Source organism: Nannobrachium achirus, assembly GCF_963921795.1.
Source record: "Nannobrachium achirus genome assembly, chromosome: 20".
In the NCBI taxonomy this organism is placed as follows: Eukaryota; Metazoa; Chordata; class Actinopteri; order Myctophiformes; family Myctophidae; genus Nannobrachium; species Nannobrachium achirus.
Genome location: NC_137827.1, coordinates 2,412,089 through 2,432,031, shown reverse-complemented (window position 1 = coordinate 2,432,031; position 19,943 = coordinate 2,412,089). Strand labels below are relative to the sequence as shown.

The 19,943-nt window shown below is 46.4% G+C and overlaps 1 protein-coding gene across 1 annotated transcript; it reads left to right on the top strand.

The window, feature by feature from the left end:
• Window positions 1–487: 487 nt before the first annotated feature.
• On the top strand, window positions 488–18,797 carry pnn (pinin, desmosome associated protein; the record flags this gene model as incomplete). The annotated part of the gene is made up of 9 exons (XM_080750687.1): window positions 488–603; window positions 2,548–2,628; window positions 5,219–5,290; window positions 6,891–6,966; window positions 7,327–7,421; window positions 8,727–8,802; window positions 13,031–13,186; window positions 14,132–14,270; window positions 15,794–18,797. The coding sequence occupies 9 exons, from the start codon at window positions 488–490 to the stop codon at window positions 17,374–17,376; spliced, it is 2,394 nt and encodes a 797-aa protein (XP_080606813.1). The 3' UTR covers window positions 17,377–18,797.
• Window positions 18,798–19,943: the final 1,146 nt, after the last annotated feature.

Genomic DNA, 19,943 nt, shown 5'->3' with positions numbered 1-19,943 from the left:
ATAGTTCGGAAGCTATGCTCACTGAACTAAATATTGGACCCGATCATCACAAGCCACATAATATTAACAAAATTGTCATACTAAAGTGGCTTTTTTCATCGACACAACAAAGGAGAAAATCAACTTTATTATTGCTCTTTAGCTGTCCCAGCAACACACTCTCGCGGGATCTATAGCACCAGTAAACAGGACGTGCGCGAGATTTGCAGTCAGAGCCGGCGCCCACTTAGGAGTCAATTTGTAGGATTTGTGTACCATGTCGCACTCTAGTGGATCCAATGAGGATGAGCTATCTTCATTAATTAAATATCTTTGGCTATAATGCCCCGCAAGCCGGTCATTGTAGTTCTTCCAACAGAGAGGAAGAGGCGAAGAGGCGCATGTAAAGCTGGTCATTGGAGTTCTTCCAGCAGAGAGGAAGTGGCGCATGTAAAGCCGGTCATTGTATTTCTTCCAGGCAGGCAGCAGAGCAGAGAGAAGCAGCAACATGGCGGTGGTGGCGGTGCGGAGTCTGCAGGACCAGCTGGAGAAGGCCAAGGAGGGCCTGAAGAACGTGGACGATAACATCCGCAAGCTGACGGGCCGAGACCCCAACGAGTCCAGGTGAGCGGAGACCCGCAGAGAGACGCTCTTTGGCCGGGCTTTGATTCATTTATTTGACGCTCTCTAGCACCGTTAGCATTAGCATGAGGCTAGCGGCTCGAGCGGCCCGCCCATCAGAGCAGAGCAGCGCGTGCAGCCAGGAGGAGGAAGCTGCTGCCTCCCAACTAGAAGCGGTTTTATGTTTATTTATCGCATAATGTCATCCATGTCTTAATAAATAAACGCTTTACAAAGCGGTTTTAATTCAGAAAGCACCAAAAAGGTGTTTAAAGTGGGTTTTATACGCGTTTTTATGTGTTTTATTCGAGGCTGGGAGGGTGTTGAGGAAAACAGGCCTGGTTTATTTATGTTGCGTCCATACATCGGTCGTTACGGTAGAACGAAAAGAGCAGATCTACAAGCTCACTGCGACGCGTTGTGAGCTTGTAGATCCCCCCCCCCCCCCCGGCCGCAGTAATAACGACGACATTGATTTGAACGCATTTATAATTTACATAATAATGCAGCTTTGAATGAGCTTTGTTTTTATAATTCTTAGTTTATTGGCATTTATAGCAAGATATCAAACATCTGTTATGTTAAAGATCAACAAAATGAATAACTCTTTGACCCTGATGTGAAAATACTCAGTGCCAGGCAGTCAGGGACCCCCTGAAAGGAAGATTATTGTTAGAATAGTTTTAATGTGTTGTACATTATAGACATGATAACTACATACATTGTCACTTTGGGCTGTAATAATGGTGAAATTAACACTTCCTCATTTGAATTCACTCCATGAATTGAGTGTAAAGGACCCCAATGTAAACAAACCATTGTGTTTTCTCGTGGTTTAAATCCTTTTAGTATACCTTGTATCAAACTTCATCAATCGGATTTATTTACATTTTTATAGCAAGGAATAATTGTGCTTCTGTGCAGCGTGTGGCTTTGTATCGCTTGGCTGTTGTTTGATAGAATTCTTAATTAGACAGAAGAAGTGTAAAAGAAAGGAACAGTCAGACATTTAGGCATTATGTCCACGCTTTGTTTTATTTACTTTTTAACACGTTTTCTTCTTGGTGTTGTCAGACCGGGTCAGCTGTTTGTGGTATTTATTAATGTTCATTAATGGTATTTATTCATCCAGACCAGTACAGCTGCAGAGGCTCAGTGGTCCCCTGGTTATTATTATTAATGGTATTTATCTTCAGACCAGGTCAACAGGTTATTAAGTGTATTTATGGTAGGGCATTCACAAATAGTGATTTTTAGTATTCAAATTATTCGACCTCAAAGTATTGAAAAAGTCGAATATTTGATAGGACTAACCAAACTGGCCAAACTGTCAAATATTAAGTAAGCAAGAGGCGGACATTGTGAAAATAGCAGATCTCCATGCTCACAACGCGACGTTGTGAGCATGGAGATCTGCTATTTTCACAATATTTATCTGCGGAACCGAGTGCTTATCAGGGTGGGGGTCCCCAGTTCATATTATGTTTATTTTGGGGGTCATGGCCTGAAAAGGATTGAGAACCCCTTGTATAGAGCATTAACAAATTCATCCACCAGGGGCATTGACAACTCATTCCTATGACTTCCTATCTAGCCAAGCTTTATAAACTATAGATTTTTTTAAAGAGAAAACAATAAAAATAAGCGAATATTCGACTCCGGTGAACAACGTCGAATAGTGACTTTGATATTCGAATATTTGGTGAATGCCCTAATTGTCTCCACCAGCCGAAGGCATGGGGTAGAGTATGTTTTTTAATGTATATGTCCAGACCAGGTCAGCTGCGGAGGCTCAGTGGTCCCTTGGCAGCAGTTTATTAATAATAATAATAATAATATTTATGTGTATGTCCAGACCAGGTCAGCTGCGGAGGCTCAGTGGTCCCCTGGCAGCAGGTTATTAATAATAATAATAATAATAATAATAATATTTATGTGTATGTCCAGACCAGGTCAGCTGCGGAGGCTCAGTGGTCCCCTGGCTGCGGGCCCAGGTGGAGGTAGAGGCAGAGGACTCAACCTGCTCAGGTAAATATGTCCATATATGGTTAACTCTATGTCTACATGTCTCCTGCTGTCACCTGCTCTGTGTAACTCTTACCTGGTGTTTAACTCCTGTCACCTGCTCACCTGCTCTGGAAACTATGTTACCCTTATTAACGATAACTGGGGGTTATTGTATTTCTTCTAAAATGTGTTAATTGATTTGATGTGTTATAAACGCTGGCTCTGTGCATAACTGTAGTCCATAATGGCATAATAATGGTACACGTTTCCATCCTGTTCCGCGGTCATTATTTCTGAGGACACCCAGCAGCTCATTAAAGGAGTAGTTCACCACTTTTCAACCTGTCTTCATATAATAGGTCCTCACTAATGTTCATGATAAAATATCAAAAAAAAAATCTACTCAGTCCAAGTCTCCTAGGAGAGCTGTGGGAAGTTCAGAATCCATCGTCTTGTGACATCATCATTTTCAAAAAAAAAAAAAAAAAAACGATATTTTTGAAAAAAATATTTAGATTTTTATTATCGTGATAACAATGGCTTCCACTTTAAAATTGCAACTTTTCACGAATAGAAAGCCTGCAGTTTCTATAAGCTGGATTGACAATCGATGATGTCACAAGACTATGGGTTTCTGACCTGCCCACAGTCTTCAGAGATGCAAAAAAAGAAAAGCTATTTTTGAGTGAGGACCAATTATATGAACATAGGTTGAAAAGTGGTGGAGTGCCCCTTGAAACATCCGTCCTTCTCCTCCTCACCCACTGTAGTCTCACCAAACAACACTTCTCGCTACCTATAGAGAAGGACCTAGAGAAGCTAGGTACGCTAGGTACCTAGGTACCGCTAAGGAAAAGATGATAATTAACAACCCGTTGAAACCCGTTCTGTGAAACCAGTGTCCCAACAAGGTGATACGTGTTTATTCAGGTCAGTTTCAGCAGCTTGGTGGGGAAGTGGAGCAGCTTCACAACACTCTCTCTCACACACTGAAGTTATCTTCCAACAGAGCACTGGACATGTTCTGATTAGTAGTTAGGATCGCTGCCCTCCTATCTAACATCAGGGTCTAGAGCTCTAAACCCTCCACACTCTCCTATCCAACATCAGGGTCTAGAGCTCTAAACCCTCCACACTCTCCTATCTAACATCAGGGTCTAGAGCTCTAAACCCTCCACACTCTCCTATCCAACATCAGGGTCTAGAGCTCTAAACCCTCCACACTCTCCTATCTAACATCAGGGTCTAGAGCTCTAAACCCTCCACACTCTCCTATCTAACATCAGGGTCTAGAGCTCTAAACCCTCCACACTCTCCTGTCTAACATCAGGGTCTAGAGCTCTAAACCCTCCACACTCTGCTATCTAACATCAGGGTCTAGAGCTCTAAACCCTCCACACTCTCCTGTCTAACATCAGGGTCTAGAGCTCTAAACCCTCCACACTCTCCTGTCTAACATCAGGGTCTAGAGCTCTAAACCCTCCACACTCTGCTATCCAACATCAGGGTCTAGAGCTCTAAACCCTCCACACTCTCCTATCTAACATCAGGGACTAGAGCTCTAAACCCTCCACACTCTGCTATCTAACATCAGGGTCTAGAGCTCTAAACCCTCCACACTCTCCTGTCTAACATCAGGGTCTAGAGCTCTAAACCCTCCACACTCTCCTATCTAACATCAGGGACTAGAGCTCTAAACCCTCCACACTCTCCTATCTAACATCAGGGTCTAGAGCTCTAAACCCTCCACACTCTCCTATCCAACATCAGGGTCTAGAGCTCTAAACCCTCCACACTCTCCTGTCTAACATCAGGGACTAGAGCTCTAAACCCTCCACACTCTCCTATCTAACATCAGGGTCTAGAGCTCTAAACCCTCCACACTCTCCTATCTAACATCAGGGTCTAGAGCTCTAAACCCTCCACACTCTCCTATCCAACATCAGGGACTAGAGCTCTAAACCCTCCACACTCTCCTATCCAACATCAGGGTCTAGAGCTCTAAACCCTCCACACTCTCCTATCCAACATCAGGGTCTAGAGCTCTAAACCCTCCACACTCTCCTATCCAACATCAGGGACTAGAGCTCTAAACCCTCCACACTCTCCTGTCTAACATCAGGGTCTAGAGCTCTAAACCCTCCACACTCTCCTGTCTAACATCAGGGTCTAGAGCTCTAAACCCTCCACACTCTGCTGGACAGGTGCTGGACAGGAGAGGCTGCCCTCTCCTGTCCAACATCAGGGTCTAGAGATCTACAGTGTTGTTAGCTAAGCTTCTTGCCTCTCCTGGCTTTGCAGTGTGGTTCCCTCGGTGAGCTTGTAGATCAGCTATTAATGTTTGTGTGTTATGGTCTGGTCCTAGACGTGGGAACTGGCAGAGTACAGTATGTGTTAATGTGTGTGTGGAACTGGCAGAGTACAGTATGTGTTAATGTGTGTGTGGAACTGGCAGAGTACAGTATGTGTTAATGTGTGTGTGGAACTGGCAGAGTACAGTATGTGTTAATGTGTGTGTGGAACTGGCAGAGTACAGTATGTGTTAATGTGTGTGTGGAACGGGCAGTGTACAGTATGTGTTAATGTGTGTGTGTGTGTTCTACTCTTCTAGACGTGGTCTCTCAGACATGGGAACTGGCGGCCCCCCTAACAAGCAGAGAGACATAGAAGGAGCACTGCTGAGGTGAGGTTTATTCAACTACTCTTAATGTAGCTGTGTGTGTGTGTGTGTGTGTGTGTGTGTGTGTGTGTGTGATTTGTAGGTTGTGATGTGTGTTGTGAATTTATGAACTCAACACTATTATTCTTTGATAAAACCCAACCATGATAGAATGTACAAAAAGAAAACTATCCCTGTTATATGTTTCATCTGTGATTGGTCTTGACTGTGAACTGTACTGTTTTTTTTTTCTGAACTGCTTTTTGATACTCATATTCTATGTAATTGAGTAACTGAGTAAACTAGCACCTCCCCCCTACACAGGTGGGGATGATTACTTGTTTCCTTTAAAAATGGATTCAAATTGTATGTACCAGTTTTAACCTGCTCTGAAGAAGGCCCTCGTGCCGAAACGCGTCAGCGTTCAGAATAAAATGGAACTCAACAACTGAGCCCGTTTTTCCACTCATGTGGATCCTTTAATTCAGTTGCACCTTAGAGCTGAGCACCCACTGCCCAAACCAGTGGCAGCAATCAGAGGAAGCGCACCTGTTCTCTTCTTCTTGTGTGTTGTATTGTATTTGTAGGTTGTGATTAGGCCTGGGGCGGTATGGACATTTTGTTACCGCGATTACCGTCTTCCCATTTACCGCCGGTACTGCGGTAATTACCGCACCCCCGTATCTATTAATTAAGGTTCGGTGATAAGCCAAAATATTGCAATCGTCTTCCCAAAAGTCGCCTCTCCACAGCCTGACTGCCTGAGTTATACTTCCCCGTACAGCACAGCAGGTTTGGCTTTGAAAGGAGCAGATCTACAAGCTCACAACACGTCGCATCCGAGACGCGTTCTGAGCTTTTAGATCTGCACTGTCGGGTTACCATAGTAACGGTAGCTACTTGGGCTTTTAAGACACAGACTGCTGTGTGTGAACAAACCAGAAGAGAGACGGAGACGGGTAATCAGATCGTGTACAGTGATTAACTCACGTCTGAAATCGCAGCGATTGAGTGCTGATATATACAGGTTTTAGTGACAAGACTTGACAGAAAAGGTTATAAAATCGGCGACGGGGCACAACGGGCGAGTCGGCGTGACGCAGTGGGAAAAGTAAAAGATAGTTTCATTTTCGCTTTTAGTCCACGCGCTCCGCCTGTAATCCGTATGAATAAAAAACAAAATGCCACAAGGTACTACTGCCACAACACAAGGTATGTATTAACATACTTGTGTTGTGTGGATAATGGATTACAGTCAGAGAAAGTTTACGCTTCGAGGCTGCTGCCTGCTGCTGTGTGTAGACTGTGTCTCCGAGTCGAGTGACGTATGTGGCTTCCAAACCATAGACGTTCCAAACCTGTGGTACGCGGCCCAGAGCAGAGCGGCATGGAGCGCATGCGGTCCTCGCCTCTCCCCCGTTTTAAAACTCGCTTGTTTTCAATAAAAAATTGACTATTTTGACCGCGGTAAGGACCCTGACACCGCGGTAGGCCTCGGTATACCGCGGTACGGCGGTTACCGCCCCCAACCCTAGTTGTGATTATTGTGTTGTATTGTACTTGTAGGTTGTGATGTGTATTGTATTTGTAGGTTGTAATGATGGGTATTGTATTGTATTTGTAGGTTGGCCGGGGACCAGAGAGCCAGGAGAGACCTGCGTCACGACAGCGACGCCGAGGACGATGACGATGTCAAAAAGGTACCGGGAGAGAACAGAGTATTTGTGTCTGTTGGAAGAAGGGCTCAAAATGTTATTCATTTAAGACGTATGTATTCTCAAAATAGATGAGATGAGTGATTAAGCTCATTTGCAATGTCGTCGAGTAATGCTTTGCATTCAAGATAAGGATTTTTGTACTGATTAGACAATTGACTTTGTCCTACGAATATAGCCTATTTACAAGTTTATAATGCAACTTTCGTAGGCTTTGTATGACTGTTACTTTGGAACATTTATAACTGAATTCAAATGGATTAATTTAATTCAATTGTATTAATTGTTGCACCCACATCTAGTATTCCCCGTTTTGTTGACCTGTCTGCCCCCTGTCCGTCTCAGCCGGCGTTGCAGTCGTCAGTGGTAGCTACCTCCAAGGAGAGAACTCGCCGAGACCTCATCCAGGACCAGACCATGGACGAGAAGGGCAAGCAGAGGTAGGACACCTGTAGGCTTCTGTTTATAGAGGTAGGACACTGTAGGCTTCTGTTTATAGAGGTAGGCCTCTGTTTACTGTTTGGAGGTAGGACACTGTAGGGTTCTGATTACACATGTAGGCCTCTGTTTACTGTTTAGAGGTAGGCCATGGGTGTAGGCTTCAGTCAGTGTTGCAGAGATGGGGGCTAAGCTTTTATCAGGTTTAAGAAGGGAGGCTCCAAGGAAAACTGGTTGGGGAAATGGGATTGGGAACCACTGACTGATGTATTGAGTTTATTTAGTTTGCCTTGTAAAGCATGCAAAGGAAACATTTGCACTTCCACATCAGTGGTTCCCAACCATAGACTGTATAAAAGATATGGACAAAGCAACGCCATTGGTTTCTATGCAGCGCAAATGACACATTTTGGTCCTTGGCATGGGGGTTGCCATCATAGATTGTAAAGGCACCAGAGGATGCTATTGGCTGCCAACGGTCACGTGCAACCGCAGGGATACATGGGAGAATGTGGTCGGAGCCTCCCGAAATACAGCACACGAAGAAGAACACAGCCGGCTGGTATCGGTTTAGTTGGCCACGCCCCCCGCATAACATAAATGGGACCTTATTTTCACAAAACGCCTATCATCGTGATTGAAAGGTAATTTTTAACTAGCGATAGGAACCTTAAAGTATGTATGAAAGTGTTAATTAAGGTTAGAACACGAAAGGGGAAAATGAATGGGGTCCAATGGAGAACAATTCTTTTTGCGATCGGCCGGGGGGGAAAACAGCGCAACTAGCGGCCAATCATAGGAAGTTTTAGTTCCGTATTGGAGTCATTTTAAATCGGCAGAACTATGCCCCTGGTTCCAACCTTTTTTCATTCATTGGTCACGGAAGCAACTGTGAAAGAAATGATCGCTCTTTAACCCATTTAGGCCTAGAATTATTTAATGCTTTAACTATTGAAAAATAGCAGATGTACAAGCTCACAGTGAGCTTGTACATCTGCTATTTCTGAATAGTTAAAGCATAAAATAAAATAATGGGTAAAGTGGTGAAAATCTAAAGTAACACAGATTTGGTCTCAGGCCTAAATGGGTTAAGCACACTGCTCTCACTCAGCAGCTTCCGTTTTTATTCAAATTGGACCTGCGTCTCGGTCCCTTTGGACCTGCGTCTCGGTGACTCGGTCCCTGTGGCCCTGCGTCTCGGTCCCTTTGGACCTGCGACTTGGTCCCTGTGGCTCTGCGTCTTGGCGAAGGTCTGGTTGTAAACGTGTAGAGGAAGTGTAAACGTGACGTCTTGTCGTTGCTCCCAGGAATCGGCGTATGTTCGGCCTGCTGATGGGGACCCTGCAGAAGTTCAAACAAGAGTCCAACGTCGCTACAGACAGAGTGAGTAGACGTACAACCACAGGGTGTTCCTCATTCAGACAGAGTGAGTAGACGTACAGCCACAGGGTGTTCCTCATTCAGACAGTGAGTAGACGCACAACCACAGGGTGTTCCTCATTCAGACAGAGTGAGTAGACGTGCAACCACAGGGTGTTCCTCATTCAGACAGTGAGTAGACGTACAACCACAGGGTGTTCCTCATTCAGACAGAGTGAGTAGACGTACAACCACAGGGTGTTCCTCATTCAGACAGAGTGAGTAGACGTACAACCACAGGGTGTTCCTCATTCAGACAGAGTGAGTAGACGTGCAACCACAGGGTGTTCCTCATTCAGACAGTGAGTAGACGTACAACCACAGGGTGTTCCTCATTCAGACAGAGTGAGTAGACGTACAACCACAGGGTCTTCCTCATTCAGACAGAGTGAGTAGACGTACAACCACAGGGTGTTCCTCATTCAGACAGTGAGTAGACGTACAACCACAGGGTGTTCCTCATTCAGACAGTGAGTAGACGCACAACCACAGGGTGTTCCTCATTCAGACAGAGTGAGTAGACGTGCAACCACAGGGTGTTCCTCATTCAGACAGTGAGTAGACGTACAACCACAGGGTGTTCCTCATTCAGACAGAGTGAGTAGACGTACAACCACAGGGTGTTCCTCATTCAGACAGAGTGAGTAGACGTACAACCACAGGGTGTTCCTCATTCAGACAGAGTGAGTAGACGTACAACCACAGGGTGTTCCTCATTCAGACAGTGAGTAGACGTACAACCACAGGGTGTTCCTCATTCAGACAGTGAGTAGACGTACAACCACAGGGTGTTCCTCATTCCGACAGAGTGAGTAGACGTACAACCACAGGGTGTTCCTCATTCAGACAGAGTGAGTAGACGTACAACCACAGGGTGTTCCTCATTCAGACAGAGTGAGTAGACGTACAACCACAGGGTGTTCCTCATTCAGACAGAGTGAGTAGACGTACAACCACAGGGTGTTCCTCATTCAGACAGAGTGAGTAGACGTACAACCACAGGGTGTTCCTCATTCAAAGAGTGAGTAGACGTACAACCACAGGGTGTTCCTCATTCAGACAGAGTGAGTAGACGTACAACCACAGGGTGTTCCTCATTCAGACAGAGTGACTAGACGTACAACCACAGGGTGTTCCTCATTCAGACAGTGAGTAGACGTACAACCACAGGGTGTTCCTCATTCAGACAGTGAGTAGACGTACAACCACAGGGTGTTCCTCATTCAGACAGAGTGAGTAGACGTACAACCACAGGGTGTTCCTCATTCAGACAGAGTGAGTAGACGTACAACCACAGGGTGTTCCTCATTCAGACAGTGAGTAGACGTACAACCACAGGGTGTTCCTCATTCAGACAGAGTGAGTAGACGTACAACCACAGGGTGTTCCTCATTCAGAGTGAGTAGACGTACAACCACAGGGTGTTCCTCATTCAGACAGTGAGTAGACGTACAACCACAGGGTGTTCCTCATTCAGACAGAGTGAGTAGACGTACAACCACAGGGTGTTCCTCATTCAGACAGTGAGTAGACGTACAACCACAGGGTGTTCCTCATTCAGACAGAGTGAGTAGACGTACAACCACAGGGTGTTCCTCATTCAGACAAGAGTGAGTAGACGTGCAACCACAGGGTGTTCCTCATTCAGACAGAGTGAGTAGACGTACAACCACAGGGTGTTCCTCATTCAGACAGAGTGAGTAGACGTACAACCACAGGGTGTTCCTCATTCAGACAGAGTGAGTAGACGTACAACCACAGGGTGTTCCTCATTCAGACAGAGTGAGTAGACGTACAACCACAGGGTGTTCCTCATTCAGACAGTGAGTAGACGTACAACCACAGGGTGTTCCTCATTCAGACAGAGTGAGTAGACGCACAACCACAGGGTGTTCCTCATTCAGACAGAGTGAGTAGACGTACAACCACAGGGTGTTCCTCATTCAGACAGAGTGAGTAGACGCACAACCACAGGGTGTTCCTCATTCAGACAGTGAGTAGACGTACAACCACAGGGTGTTCCTCATTCAGACAGTGAGTAGACGCACAACCACAGGGTGTTCCTCATTCAGACAGAGTGAGTAGACGTGCAACCACAGGGTGTTCCTCATTCAGACAGTGAGTAGACGTACAACCACAGGGTGTTCCTCATTCAGACAGAGTGAGTAGACGTACAACCACAGGGTGTTCCTCATTCAGACAGAGTGAGTAGACGTACAACCACAGGGTGTTCCTCATTCAGACAGAGTGAGTAGACGTACAACCACAGGGTGTTCCTCATTCAGACAGTGAGTAGACGTACAACCACAGGGTGTTCCTCATTCAGACAGTGAGTAGACGTACAACCACAGGGTGTTCCTCATTCAGACAGAGTGAGTAGACGTACAACCACAGGGTGTTCCTCATTCAGACAGAGTGAGTAGACGTACAACCACAGGGTGTTCCTCATTCAGACAGAGTGAGTAGACGTACAACCACAGGGTGTTCCTCATTCAGACAGAGTGAGTAGACGTACAACCACAGGGTGTTCCTCATTCAGACAGAGTGAGTAGACGTACAACCACAGGGTGTTCCTCATTCAAAGAGTGAGTAGACGTACAACCACAGGGTGTTCCTCATTCAGACAGAGTGAGTAGACGTACAACCACAGGGTGTTCCTCATTCAGACAGAGTGACTAGACGTACAACCACAGGGTGTTCCTCATTCAGACAGTGAGTAGACGTACAACCACAGGGTGTTCCTCATTCAGACAGTGAGTAGACGTACAACCACAGGGTGTTCCTCATTCAGACAGAGTGAGTAGACGTACAACCACAGGGTGTTCCTCATTCAGACAGAGTGAGTAGACGTACAACCACAGGGTGTTCCTCATTCAGACAGTGAGTAGACGTACAACCACAGGGTGTTCCTCATTCAGACAGAGTGAGTAGACGTACAACCACAGGGTGTTCCTCATTCAGAGTGAGTAGACGTACAACCACAGGGTGTTCCTCATTCAGACAGTGAGTAGACGTACAACCACAGGGTGTTCCTCATTCAGACAGAGTGAGTAGACGTACAACCACAGGGTGTTCCTCATTCAGACAGTGAGTAGACGTACAACCACAGGGTGTTCCTCATTCAGACAGAGTGAGTAGACGTACAACCACAGGGTGTTCCTCATTCAGACAAGAGTGAGTAGACGTGCAACCACAGGGTGTTCCTCATTCAGACAGAGTGAGTAGACGTACAACCACAGGGTGTTCCTCATTCAGACAGAGTGAGTAGACGTACAACCACAGGGTGTTCCTCATTCAGACAGAGTGAGTAGACGTACAACCACAGGGTGTTCCTCATTCAGACAGAGTGAGTAGACGTACAACCACAGGGTGTTCCTCATTCAGACAGTGAGTAGACGTACAACCACAGGGTGTTCCTCATTCAGACAGAGTGAGTAGACGCACAACCACAGGGTGTTCCTCATTCAGACAGAGTGAGTAGACGTACAACCACAGGGTGTTCCTCATTCAGACAGAGTGAGTAGACGCACAACCACAGGGTGTTCCTCATTCAGACAGAGTGAGTAGACGCACAACCACAGGGTGTTCCTCATTCAGACAGAGTGAGTAGACGCACAACCACAGGGTGTTCCTCATTCAGACAGAGTGAGTAGACGCACAACCACAGGGTGTTCCTCATTCAAATGGAAAACTCCAGAAATGTAAGGTGTGACCAGTTGGACGCATGAAAACATGGACCACATTGACCTACAGTTCAGTGTTTCTCAACCACTGTGCCTGGGGACCTTTGGTGTGCCCCTGAGAAGGGTCAAGTGTGCCACTTGAAACTGCTTGAAAGCCAGTATTGTATTTATCATTTTAAAAATGATTTAAACTAGTGAAAACAGCCAATCTACAAGCACACAACGCCTCGCACCGCGAGGCGTTGTGTGCTTGTAGATCTGCTGTTTTCACTACTGTTGTGCAGGGCTTTACTTTGCAAAGAAACATACAAATTTGAAACTTGGAGATACAAGGTTTCTTCCCGACAGTGATGATATTTACAACCCCGTATTATGTTGGTGTGACCATGGATTCTTGGGACGTGAAAAGTGTGCCCATGCAGAAAAAAAGGTTGAGAAACACTGCTTAATAGGTGACCGTGTTTTCAAACGTATGTGGTCTGGTGGTAACTCTTCTGTCTTTCCCGCAGCAAAAGCGTCGGGTGGAGATCGAGCAGAAGCTGGAGGTGCAGGCGGAGGTAGAGAAGAAGAAGGTGGAGAGCGAGAGGAGGGAGCTCTTTGAGGAGCGGCGGGCCAAGCAGACCGAGCTGAGGCTGCTGGAGCAGAAAGTAGAACTGGCTCAACTGGTGAGAACAGCTGGGGAGGGGAGGAACACTGATACTGGAGTGGTGTGGCCCATAACCAACTGTTTTTGTATTGTCCACTCCTGGACCTGTGTATAGTCTAGTCCGGTGGTTCTCAACCTGTGGGTCGGGACCCCCAGGTGGGTCCCCAAATTACTTTGCGGCAAAGGTCGCTCGGATCGGGAATCGAACCGGCGACACCGACAGGCATTGATGCCGAAATGGCAATGCCTATATGGTATACGCCTGGTCCACTAGGCCACCAGGCGCCCCCCCAGATGATCAACTTGATGTGCAACCTTGTTTTCTCACTCAACTGTAAACAAACCAACATAATTGAGGGTATCTGCATATTTCTAAAGTGACCATTTAAGGACTTTTTTATAGCTCTAAAATGACATATATATTGGTCAAATATTAGAGGCTGAAATTATGAAAATAGCAGATCCACATGCTCACAACGCCTCGCAACGCGAGGCATTGTGAGCATGTAGATCTGTTATTTTCCTGAAAAGGTTGAGAACCACTGCTCTAGTCTAGCCTGGGTAGCAGTTTGCTACGCCAGGGTTTCACTGTGCCGCAAACCTTTGGCGTGCCCTTTGGAATTTGACTGTGAAGTCACAATTTAAGGACTTTTTAATTCCTCAAGAAAGAAAATGAAAAAATACCATTACTGCGTCAAAAGTAATCAGAAAATGGCCACGCACACCGTATGAATATCTAGCTGTGCCAAGTGTAAAATCAGGCTTTACGACGGCATCAAGGCACCGCCAAAATAACGTTTTTGAGGCAAAGTCAACTGCAGATTTAGACTGCAGTTAGGATATTTAGTTGACTAAAACTGGACTAAAACATGACTAAAATACGACCAACAAACTGAAATGTTATTCAAAAGACTGTGACTAAAACCAGATGTAAATGTTCTCCTGTCTCCCTGCGTGTTGGCAGCAAGAGGAGTGGAACGGCCACAATGCTCACCTGGTGAAATACATCCGCACCAAGACCAAGCCTCACATCTTCTACGTTCCTGGGAAGATGTGCTCAGCCTCACAGAAACTCCTCGACGACTCCACCAAGAAACTCACCGGTGAGCAGAGCCTTCCTGATGGCCTGGCTTTATGGTGTTTGGCTGCTCGCTGTGTCAGAAAGGGCAGATCTTCCACTGTTTCCCCCTAGGATGGAGTTGTAACGGCAGTGAGCTGGGCTCCTCGTGTGATTCGCGCCATTTCTTTTACCTAAATGTAACACAAATCAATAACTTTCCCTTTCAAATCAAATGGCTTAACCCATTTAGGCCTAGAATTATTAAATGCTTTAACCAGTGAAAAATAGCTTGTAGTACTGCTTTTGAAAAAGTTGTGAAAATGTGTGCAAATCTTTGAATATATGTATTTTCAAAGCGAACGTTTGTAACTCAAATTTTGCTTCTGGGTGGTCCCTGGAACTAAATATTTTGAGATGGGGGTCCATGGCTAAATAAATATCATTTTGGGGGTCCTTCACATGAAAAGGTTTGAGCACCACTGACATAGTAGTCTCTCAAGAACAGACTAACTGAGCTCCAGTTAAGTGAAAAGGACCTTTTCTTTGACGATGGCTGGCCAGATTGCTGACATAAAAACATAGTTTTTTTTTTCAAAAAAACTTAGCTGTTGTATATCTGCTATTTTTCAATAGTTAAAGCATAAAATAATGATACACAATAATGTGTACCTGTTCTGAATGGGTTGAACCATTTGCGCAAACAGTGGCTACGGCACAGACACATCAGAACAAATGGACACATAGCTACAGTGTATGGAAATGCACAGATTATCAAAACATTACTGTGGCTTGTCCGTCCATCAGTCATTGTTTCAGTTGTGGCGATTTCCATAAAGCCTCTTAATGCGCATTAAGGCTTTTGCGTATAATTCTTTTAATGGAAACACTTACAAATTCGAATAAACTTTCATTATCCGCAAAAACATTTATGCGCTTGGAGGAGGTGGATTTTGTGGCTTTATCGAAAAAACAGAATGTGCATTAGTTCAATGGAAACACAAAGCGAATAGGTTTTGAATTAAAATGCATTGAACTTGCATGATATCGATTTGGCTGAAGGGAGCTACCAACTTGTTGGCGCTGTGTTCCCAACTACTGTACCTTGCATTGGATGTTTATTTTACGGCGCTGTTGTGTGCAAGCCTCGTCCGTCACATCACCCAAGTAAATCCTGGCTAACCCTTCGTCATCACACCGTGTTGTGTGCCAAAAGTAGCCGGTCTACAAGCTCACAGCAGCTCACATCCGTGTCTCCGCGACGCTTTGTGAGCTTGCAGATCTGCCACCTTCCAGACTCTGAAACTTGCAGGATGAGTGTGCAGTGAGTCACAGCAGTCAGACGTGCAGTGCTCCCGTCTCGGGGGTCTTAAAAATCTAATAAAAATAAAATAATTAAATGTAGTGTTTAATTCATGACAATGTTAGCTTTTTTGGGAATGTTTTTAGAAAATGTTTTGAGATGATTAAAGACAAAATGTAGGACAAATTGAGGGACCCATACAAATATGTTACAACATGAAAGTACAACATGTCTAACTGTTGCGTTACGCTGTGTTCTGTGTGCAGCGGTGTTCGAGGAGAGGCGCGAGGCGTTCGCCGAGCACCTCAACAAGATGGAGTCTCGGCCGCCGCGGCGGCAGCAGCAGCAGCAGCTGAACCGCGAGGCGGGCAGCGGCGCCAAGACGGAGCGACCGGCGGAGGGTAAGGAGGGTAAGCAGACTATAGGACAGGTAGTCAAGGTGACGGGTAACCGTGGAGACGACGCAGACATGGAGGATGAGGAAGAAGACGAGGAGGAGGAGGAGAGGGAGGAGACAGAGAGGAAGGAGAAGGAGAAGGGGGAGGAGGACAGGAAGAGGGGGGAGAACAGGAAGAGGGAGGAAGAGCAGGAGAACAGGAAGGGGGAGAAGGACGGGGAGATGAAGAAGGGGGAGAAGGAAGAAGAGAAGCAGGAAGAAGAGGAGGAGGAGGAAGAGATGGAGGTTAGCGAGCAGGGGAGGGAGGAGAAGAAGGAAGCAGGGGAGGAAACGAGGGAGGAAGTGAGGAAGCAGGAGAAGGAAGGGAGGGAGGAAGGCAGGAAGCAGCAGGATAAGGAGGAGGGGGAGGAGCATAAGGAGGAAGTGAGTGCAGCGGCAGGAAGTAGTGATGTAGTGATGGAGGGAGGAGAGCAGGAGGGGGAGGGGAGGAGCCAGGACCCCACGGACCCCCAGAAGGAAGCGGAGGACCCCCACCACCACTGCCCGGCCGCCGGGGACCCCCCCGCAGCGCCAGCGGAGCCCAAAGTAACCTCCCAGCAGACCACCCAGGACGTCGTCATCCCATTACTGGGGGGGGTGGAGGAGGAGATGGAGGGGTCCTCCTCGCCTCCCCTGGAGCCCCCCGCCACGGCCCCCCAGGAGGGGGTCCCCCTGACCCTGACCCCCACCCCCCTGGTCCCCCCACCCGGCCAGGAGGGAGCGGAGTCCACCACAGCCGCTCCTGAGCGGGACTCCTCCACCCTCGACGCGGCCCCCACCCAAACCCAAACCCCGGCGCCTCACGATGCTCCGGCCGGCGGCGGCGCCGCAGCAGCAGAGCCCCCGGCCCAGACCACACCCCTAAACCCCCCCTCCTCCACCGCCCCCCCCGCCTCTAAGGACACGGAGGAGGAAGGAGAGGAGGAGGAAGAGGAAGAGGAGGAGAAGAAGAAGAGGAGCCGAGGGAGGAAGGAGAAGAAGGAGAAGAAAAAGGTTGGCAGCCGCAGCGCCAGCTCCTCCTCCTCCTCTGGCTCCTCCTCCTCCAGCGAGGAGGAAGACGACGGCGCCTCCTCCTCCTCGGGCTCCTCCTCCTCGACGGGCTCCTCCTCCTCGTCCTCTTCCTCGTCTTCGTCTTCCTCGTCCAGCAGCCGGAGCCGCGGCGGCGGCAGCGGACGGGGAGGAGGCGACGCCGACAACAACGGCAGCAGCAAGCGGCACCGCCGGCCCTCGGAGCACCGCAGCGACCGCAAGAAGAGAGGAGGCTCTGAGAGGAGCGGACGCCGTAAGAGAGGCAGCAGGGACTCTAAGAGGGACGGCAAGGAGAAGAGGAAGGAGGGGGGCAGGGGGTCCCGCAGGTCCCGCGGGGGAGACCGCGAGCACAAGGACCGGGAGCGCAAGGACAAGAGACGCTGAGGAGAAACCTAAACCTAACCTAACGTCATCCCACAGGGGGTTTAGATCAGTAGCTCTCTGACTTTTAACAAGGTTAAGGTCTCATCCCCTTTACTCTGACAGTGTACAAATGGAACCAAATGTACCCGTCAGGGTTCATTTGGTTCCATTTGTTACGCTGTCAGAGTTACTGACTTGTATGGGTAAATTTAGAACCCACAAAGTCACCTGGAATCCACTTTTGAGAACCACTGGTTTAGATGATGCGGCGATGCTCAAACTTTAGTGATTTCAACACTTAATGTCTTGGTTATGCCTTAGGCTACACAAACCTCTCCCCTCCCTCCCATTTGATACTGCTTTCATCCAGACAACCATAACTATCCTCATAGTAACTATAACTAGTGATAATTCGACTCGGAGAGGGTACAAATGCAACCCAAATGGACCCATTACGAGTCTGTTGGGTTGCATTTGTACTCTCTCTCTCTCTCTCCCGGAGTTACAGATCCCGTTAAGGGTCTGTTTTTTGGGGGCGCTTGACGTTAGAAAACCGGTAGTTCATGAAACCGTCCAGTCCCTTCACTTCATAACTCTCTTCTCCGCCGCTATGAAGCCTGACTATGAAGATGTGTGTCTTTTAACACCGGAAAGGTTTTCACACTTTTACCTGTGGGGTGTTTATGAATGTCCTTGACTAGACCAGTAATGGGACTTACAGTATCTAGGCTTATCTATTGAGATTTCTGTGTTTTTTCTGTATTTCTTTTTTTTTAATCTGACAATCTCTACCAAGGTAGGGAGTGTTTTAAAGGTTGTCATCCTTATCCTATCAATGTACAGGAATACAGACTGGGGGAGGGGGGGGGGGGTCGTCAAATGTCATAATTTCATCAGAAGCGAGACCTGATTCAAATTGTTGTTGTTTTTAAATCTGCCAGTGTCTCTGAAAGGTGGTGATTTAATCTGGCGTCTTGAGACGATGGTAAATTCGGGACAGGCGTCTCAAGCGTTCAATTCACTGCCGCCTTAATCTCTCAACACACGTGGTTTAAAAGCGTTTGGTTTTGTCCAAAATATTTGATCTTCCTCCCAACGTTATTATTATTATTATTGTTAAGTTCTTTCTAGCGCCGTGGCGGCACAACTGTTGGAATAATTCAATGTTTTACTTTTGTCTTTCGTTTCGTTTCTTTCTTTGGTGGCATTAATTAATGCTCTCCCAGTTGGTTGTGTTCTGGACTTGAACACAGTAAGACGTGGAGGTGGTTGTGTTTTTACTTGCTGTGAACTTTGTGTAAAAAAGAGCTTTTCATTACCTGAGCAAAATGTTTAAAGGCCTTCCTCCTTGTCTGGGTGGGTAAGATGATGAAATGTTCTGGATTCTGGAAAGGATTTTCTTTTTGTTTTTTTTTACCAATAAAGAATTGGCTTCAAGTTGATCAGAATGGAATTTGTCTTGTGTTTTCTTTGTTAGTTTTTTCTTTTTGCTGTCATATAGTATGATTGTGCCACACACCACACTACAGCATTGGTTCTCAAACTCGCCAAACTCTTGGAGTGTTCCAAATGGATCCATCTGGTTATAACATTTCCAATAGACCGTTTGTCAGCCTTCTGATTGGTCCCTGAGACTCCCTGACTGGCCAACCAGAAAAAAACATTCACTTTTTGCTATCGGGGGTGGAGTTTGTGCAGTGGAGAATGTTGCTTCAGGCTTTCAACAACTGTCCGCACTGCGCGACACGGAGATCGGCCGGTACGGTGATAGCGACGGCAAGCGTCAAGCGATCTCGCTCATCATAACGAATAAGCTTCAACAAACTAGTTCACATGTACCTTATCAATGGTCTAAGAGTCACGATTGGGTACATATAATTTAAATGGGCAGAATTACGAAAAGCCAGCCTATTATGTGAGGAGAAACATTCTCTCTGTCCTCTTCCTAGTACCCAAGATGCAATGCGCTTCTCTTTCTATCTCTGATCCAGAGGATTAAACTAATTAAAACATTTATTTTTCGGGGGAAAACTACTGTTTTGCTATGTAATTACTGTACCTTTTTCTTCCCTTTTTATTAATATCACGTAGATGTGTTTTTTGTGGTACTTTATATAGCTGTAATGAGGCTATGAAGGGAAAAAAATTCCCATCCACTACCACTATAAAAGAATCTGCAAAGAGGATTCTGTCCCACTGGGATTAAACAAATTAAAACATATATTTTCGGGTAAACCCCCTGTTTTGCAATGTAACTACTGTACCTTTGTCTTCCCTTTTTATTAATATCACCTAGGTGTTTTTCCTTTGGTACTTTATATAGCTGTAATGAGGCTATGAAGGGAAAAAAAATCCCATCCACTTCCACTATAAAAACAATCTGCCCAGGGTTAATGTCCCATCATAGTAACAGGGCAGAATGGGGCGGGATTTGCAAAAGGGTTTATTCAAAGGGCTTTATTGGCATGAGATAACATACAGTATGTTAAAAGTGGAACAAAGCAATCAAAACCAAATAATGTACCGTAGAGTAACATTAGTAACATTACTATGTAGAGTTGAACGGAATAGAAATTATGTGTATCAAA